Source organism: Salmo salar, chromosome 06 (assembly GCF_965601325.2).
Source record: "Salmo salar chromosome 06, fSalSal1, whole genome shotgun sequence".
Lineage (NCBI taxonomy): Eukaryota > Metazoa > Chordata > Actinopteri > Salmoniformes > Salmonidae > Salmo > Salmo salar.
This window is the reverse complement of record NC_138296.1, coordinates 6927501-6935000: the sequence shown is the minus strand read 5'-3', so window position 1 is coordinate 6935000 and position 7500 is coordinate 6927501. Positions and strand designations below refer to the sequence as shown.

General features: G+C 44.7%; 1 protein-coding gene across 2 annotated transcripts in view; it reads right to left on the bottom strand.

Annotated features, from left to right (window-relative positions):
- The window catches only part of LOC106606338 (F-box and leucine-rich repeat protein 16), a 49579-nt gene that overhangs the window by 15168 nt on the left and 26911 nt on the right, over positions 1–7500 (bottom strand). For both annotated transcript variants that reach the window (XM_045719669.2, XM_045719671.2), the window contains exon 2: positions 5332–6061. In XM_045719669.2, the coding sequence (XP_045575625.1) occupies positions 5332–6054 (723 nt within the window). In that variant the 5' untranslated portion in view covers positions 6055–6061. The remainder of the gene's footprint in view (positions 1–5331; positions 6062–7500) is intronic.

Genomic DNA, 7500 nt, shown 5'->3' with positions numbered 1-7500 from the left:
ACACACACACACACACACACACACACACACACACACACACACACACACACACACACACACCCCCCCCCCCCCCCCCCCGAGTTTACACTGATACAACTCTGATACAACTCTGATACAACTTTGATACTAAAGTGTATTCGGAAAGTATTCAGACCCCTTGACTTTTTCCACATTTTGTTACGTTACAGCCTTATTCTAATATTGATTAAATCGTTTTTTTCCCTCATCAAGCTACACACAATATCCAATAACGACGAATCAAAAACAGGTTTTTAGACATTTTCGCCAAATGTATTAAAAATCTGCGCTCTGGAGCAGGTTTTCATCAAGGATCTCTCTGTACTTTGCTCCATTCATCTTTCCCTCAATCCTGACTAGTCTCCAAGTCCCTGCAGGTAAAAAACATCCCACATAGCATGATGCTGCCACCACCATGCTTCACTGTAGGGATGGTGCCAGGTTTCCTCCAGACGTGACGCTTGGCATTCAGGCCAAAGAGTTCAATCTTGGTTTCATCAGACCAGAGAATCTTGTTTCTCATGGTCTGAGAGTCCTTTAGGTGCCTTTTGGCAAACTCCAAGCTGGCTGTGGTGTGCCTTTTACTGAGGAGTGGCTTCCATCTGGCCACTCTACCAATCAGGCCTAATTTGTGGAGTGCTGCAGAAATGGTTGTCCTTCTGGAAGATTCTCCCATCTCCACAGAGGAACTCTATCAGAGTGACCATCGGATTCTTGGTCACCTCCCTGACCAAGGCCCTTCTCCACTGGTTGCTCAGTTTGGCCGGGCGGCCAGCTCTAGGAAGAGTCTTGGTGATTCCAAACTTCTTCTATTTAAGAATGATGGAGGCCATTGTGTTCTTGGGCACCTTCAATGCTGCATAAATGTTTTGGTTCCCTTCCCCAGATCTGTGCCTCAACACAATCCAGTCTCTGAGCTCTACAGACAATTTCTTTGACCTCATGTCTTGGTTTTTGCTCTGACATACACTGTATACTGTGGGACCTTATATAGACAGGTGTGTGCCTTTCCAAATCATGACCAATCAATAGAATGTACCACAGGTGGACTCCAGTAAAGTTGTAGAACCATCTCAAGGATGATCAATGTAAACAGGATGCACCTGAGCTCAATTTCGAGTTTCATAGCAAAGGGTCTGAATACTTATGTAAATAAGGTATTTCTGTTTTTTCTTTTGAATACATTTGCAAAAATTTCTAAAAACATGTTTCGCTTATTTGACCTTTATTTAACTAGGCAAGTCAGTTAAGAACAAATTCTTATTTTCAATGACAGCCTAGGAACAGTGGGTTATAACTGCCTTGTTCAGGGGCAGAACGACAGATTGTTACCTCGTCAGCTCGGGGATTCGATCTAGCTACCTTTCAGTTACTAGTCCAATGCTCTTACCACTAGGTTACCTGCCGCCCCATTAGTCATTATGGGTTATTGTGTGTAGATTGATGAGGATTTTTAAAAATCCATTTTAGAATAAGGCTGTAACATAACAAATGTGCAAATGAGCCACATCCGGTACCATACTTCCTGTAACTCTGACCATCAGCTCATCTCATCAACACCACACCCACAACAATATCCCTGACAATAAGGTGCACATTTTCCCCTCGCAAAGACCTCTGCACTATGAACTAACTCATAGGCAACATTCTAAATAACCAGGGCTACAATACTGAACCTCACGATTGTGTTGAATGTGGCCTGTTAATCACACTGTAACTAAATCTTCGGTTTTAACAAAAATTCCAACATAATTCACGCAGCAGATTATATTTTCACTAAGAGTTCGTTAAGCTCACAGCGCAGGTGTCTTAGCGATAGGAAAATGTCACCTTCAGTGTACTCGATGCACAATTATTTATTGAAATGTCAGTGCTAGTTCATGTTGCCTTTTCACAGTCGTGACAGTTTTTAAAACAGTGTCTCTCTTGCTAATCTGACAGACTGGCTGTGCCCTACGAGGTTATGGGCCATACAGTGCTGTGTGCCAATAGAATGTACAGTAGTCCATATTCACAACACCACCACAGTAGTCCATACTCACACCACCACCACAGTAGTCCATACTCACACCACCACCACAGTAGTCCATACTCACAACGTCACCACAGTAGTCCATACTCACACCACCACAGTAGTCCATATTCACAACGCCACCACAGTAGTCCATATTCACAACACCACCACAGTAGTCCATATTCACACCACCACCACAGTAGTCCATACTCACAACGCCACCACAGTAGTCCATACTCACAACGCCACCACAGTAGTCCATACTCACAACAATACCACAGTAGTCCATTCTCACAACGCCACCAAAGTAGTCCATACTCACAACAATACCACAGTAGTCCATATTCACAACACCACCACAGTAGTCCATACTCACACCACCACCACAGTAGTCCATACTCACACCACCACCACAGTAGTCCATATTCACAACGCCACCACAGTAGTCCATATTCACAACGTCACCACAGTAGTCCATATTCACACCACCACCACAGTAGTCCATATTCACACCACCACCACAGTAGTCCATACTCACACCACCACCACAGTAGTCCATATTCACAACGTCACCACAGTAGTCCATACTCACACCACCACAGTAGTCTATATTCACAACGCCACCACAGTAGTCCATATTCACAACACCACCACAGTAGTCCATATTCACACCACCACCACAGTAGTCCATACTCACAACGCCACCACAGTAGTCCATACTCACAACGCCACCACAGTAGTCCATACTCACAACAATACCACAGTAGTCCATATTCACAACACCACCACAGTAGTCCATACTCACAACACCACCACCACAGAGAAGCAGGGTGGATTGTTGACTATTCTGATTCCATGTATGAGGGGTGTTTTGGAATGGAATACCAAGTCACTGTACCAAACCTTTTCACCTTCGGTGATGCTGTGTTTACAGAGACAATCAGAAACTCAGCTATGCTATTGTTTTTATAATAGACAATGGTTGGATTGCATTTACAGCACACTGCACTCCTGTGACATCTCACATTTCATAGAGACTCATGTTCATTCTACTCACTCTATCGATTGTTTACCTGTTGGGGATAAACGTTACACAGATCTAGGACCAGCTCACCAGCCTCAAACACTAACCTTAACCATTAACCATTCTAATAGAATATCTCTCCTCTCTCTGTCCCATGATCATGTGAGCAGTGAGCAAGGTCATGTGATGTGACATTCCACATTCCATGTGATCCCTGGTGACCTAGTTGACATGGTGCCCAGCTACAGCGGAATCCAGCTCGCCCAGTGACTGTTACTAGGTTACGCAGCGTTGGGGTGGCAGGCTTTCCGAGTTCAGGGAGTGCATTGTGTTGATATTGATGCTGAGGATTAACAAAAGTAACACGTTATATTACTTTAAAGTAACACGTTATATTACTATAAAGTAAGGTGTTATATTACTATAAAGTAACGCGTTATATTACTATAAAGTAACACGTTATATTACTATAAAGTAACGCGTTACATTACTATAAAGTAACGCGTTATATTACTATAAAGTAACACGTTATATTACTATAAAGTAATGTGTTATATTACTATAAAGTATTGCGTCATATTACTATAAAGTAAGATGTTATATTACTATAAAGTATTGTTGTCACGTCCTGACCAGTAATAGGGGTTATTTGTTATTATAGTTTGGTCAGGACGTGGCAGGGGTATTTGTTTTATATGGTTTGGGGGGTTATGTGTATGTAGAGGGGTATTGTATTTATATGTTCCGGGGTTTTTGGTATATGTTCTTGTGTTGGTGTTCTAGGTTTTTCTAGTTTGTGTATTTCTTTGTTGGTCTGTGTGGCTCTCAATCAGGAACAGATGTACATCGTTGTTCCTGATTGAGAGTCATATTTAGGGAGCTTGTTTTCACCTGTTTGATTGTGGGTAGTTGTTTTTGCACTGCTTGTAGTTATAGCCTGCAAAACTGATTCCTGTCGTGTTTTCTCTATTTTCTTGTTTTTCCGTGTTCACGTGTTTAATAAAATATGATGATGAGCACGCAACCCGCTGCGCCTTGGTCTAATCTATACGACAGCCGTGATAATTGTGTTATATTACTATTAAGTATTGCGTTATATTACTATAAAGTAAGGTGTTATATTACTATAAAGGTGTTATATTACTATAAAGGTGTTATACTACTATAAAGTAACACGTTATATTACTATAAAGTAACACGTTATATTACTATAAAGTAACACGTTATATTACTATAAAGGTGTTATATTACTATAAAGTAAGGTGTTATATTACTATAAAGACACCATATTCCTATACGACACTACTTCTGTACAGGGCCCGTAGGGCTTCACAGCATCACTGTAGGACAGCAATGAGGATTGATCCCATCTCTACAGTAAGCCTGTTTACACCCTTTACTGTAGGACTAATGGAAGTTACATCTACTGTAGGACGAATGGAAGTTACATCTACTGTAGGACGAATGGAAGTTACATCTACTGTAGGACTAATGGAAGTTACATCTACTGTAGGACTAATGGAAGTTACATCTACTGTAGGACTAATGGAAGTTACATCTACTGTAGGACGAATGGAAGTTACATCTACTGTAGGACGAATGGAAGTTACATCTACTGTAGGACGAATGGAAGTTACATCTACTGTAGGACTAATGGAAGTTACATCTACTGTAGGACTAATGGAAGTTACATCTACTGTAGGACTAATGGAAGTTACATCTACTATAGGACACATTGTTGGGTTCCTGTGTGGCTCAGTTGGAAGAGCAAGGCGCTTGCAATGTCATCGTGATGGGTTTGATTCCCGCTGGGGTCATCCATACGAAATTGCATGCACACACTACTGTAAGTCCCTTTTCCTCAGGGACTCTCGGACACTTCACAGTTTTACTGCAGCCCTGAACTAGCTCACCTGATTCAAGTAGTCAAGGGCTTGATGATTAGTTGATGATTAGTTGATGATTAGTTGATGATTAGTTGATGATTAGTTGACCAGTTAAATCAGGTGCTAGCTGGGGAATAGATCAAATCCATGGACAGGCTTGTCCCCAAGGAGAGGTTGGAGAAAGGCTGTGCTAAATGACATGTTTGTGTTCACATGACTGTAACTATATAAGAACCTCCGTGCCCGGCATCCTACCCCCGCCTTCCCTACCCTACCCTACCACCTGGACCCCCTCAACCCCCTGGGTCCCTTGCCCACCGCAGCTTCTCTCCTGGGTCCAGACCTGGACCACAGCCCCCTGACAGTATATATATATGACAAAGACTCACCTCCAGGCCTGCGTCTGTGATGGTGGACCTCTTCAGACTGACCGACTTCACCCCCTTCTTGGACAGGGGGTAATTATCAATGAACTCACAAATGTCCAGGTCCGAAACTCCCACCAGACAGAACGCCTGGAACCCTCTGAGAGCGAAGGCCTGCAGGCTGACAAACTCCTTCTCTCCGCTGGGGAGCAGGGCGTACAGCTCCTTGGCATGGAGGATGGGAGTGACACCCTCCCAGAACTTAGGCTGGTACAGCACCTTCCTCCAGGTCCTACACACCTGGGCCAGGACACACTTCTCAGCCGTGGTGAAGTACCACAGCAGCCTGTTGAGCAGCTTCTCATCCAGGGCCAGCTGGCGCTCCAGGGGCAGCAGAAGGGCCAGAGGCAGGGTGAGGGGAAGGTGAGGCTTGGGTAAGGTGAGGGGGACCTGGCGCAGCGGGGGTTTGAGGGCCATCAGGGGGCTGTGGTCCAGGTCTGGACCCAGGAGAGAAGCTGCGGTGGGCAAGGGACCCAGGGGGTTGAGGGGGTCCAGGTGGTAGGGTAGGGAAGGTGGGGGTAGGATGCCGGGCACGGAGGACGACTGGCACAGGCGGTTCTTGGCGGCGGGCGTGCCCTTGGTGATGCTGGCGCTGCCCAGACCGTTGGGCTGAGGGGGGAGCTTGACCATGCCGTTCCTCGGGACACACGGAGACTTGAGCTCGCTGGGGGTCGACATGTTCAACATTGGGAACCTAGGAGGAGGGAGAGAGAATGAATTCATGGTAAACATTGGATCAGAGGGGGGGGGGGGGGGAGAGAGTGATCTGGCCCTCATACCATCATGGCTACCTAATCATCCCCAGCTTCCAATTGGCTCATTCATCTCATTCATCTCCCCTTCCACTATTCACCAGGTTGTTGCTGTGAATGAGAATGTGTTTTCAGTCAACTTACCTGGTAAAATAAAAATACATTTAACACATTGTCTATGGACCTGCCTGTCTGTCACTCAAGGGACTGAGTAGATAAACACCACTAGGCAGTTCTATGTAGATAGCTGAGCTGCAGACTACTGTGTTTCCCAAAACCTGTGTGCTTGATGTTGGAGAGCCTCGCTGTTATGTACAATATAGCCTGCACTCAAACAGACACGATTTCTGGGCAAACAAAGCATTTTTTCGTTTGAATAATTCACAGAACACTTGGCGACACTCCCTTGGCAGGCTTGCATTAGAAATAGAACAGAGCGGTTGTTTATAGTGGCAGGGCCTATATCTAAGCAAGCATCCCTACTAGGCTAGCCTACAATATTACGTAATGCCGATGGCACAGTAGCACAGCAGTAAGTTACAATAGGACGTGTTTACTTTGAATAAAGATACCAAGGCCAAACAGAAACAGTTTAAATCGATGGCTGATGCTGAGAGGTTATCAATAATCATCGCAGATAAAATAAGCTCTATGCATCCTTCATTGTCAAAACCTTCAGATGCAGTCGGTATCATTATTCATAGGATATCGACAACTATACAATAAATAGCATTCCCGTCATCAAATAGTGTCTATGACTGCCGACAGTAACCTAGGCTATAGGCTACACCATCAGATGTTAGCATTGGGCTATTACAAATGGATAGTATATTAAACTCATTTCACTCTGCTTGTGATTGGTCCAATATTCGGTTTGTGCTGCACGTAACACATATCGGTGTAATAGAGCTGAAACGGGAATAAGCGATGCTGCAGCAGAAAAGCTAACCGAAGGAAGGGATGGCTATTCTCCCGTCCCTTCTCGTCCTCTCTCTCTCCCTCCCTCCCGCTCTCTCGCACCGCTAAACAAAAAAAATACCATTGCAGTGCTCCGGCCAGCATGAATCTGCATTGCACTGCTCTTACCTTTAGACTGAACCCGTCACTTCCCCCGATTGACCCGAAGCCTCGCAAGTCTTTCACCAAACGGAGCTGTATTTTATCGCCAGCATCACCATACTACCAGCAGCATCCACAGGGAATGGCGGAGAGCGGGGGATGTTATTGAATTGTTGTAACTACGACGCGATGCGAATCGTTTGAAAGGTGCATCATTTCGTATCGGAAGCGACGAGGACAGAATATAAGGGAATATGCGTGAAATCGGGACGATTGTCCTGTGTTGTTTGTTTCATCGGCGCATCATTCCACGGTGTCAGCG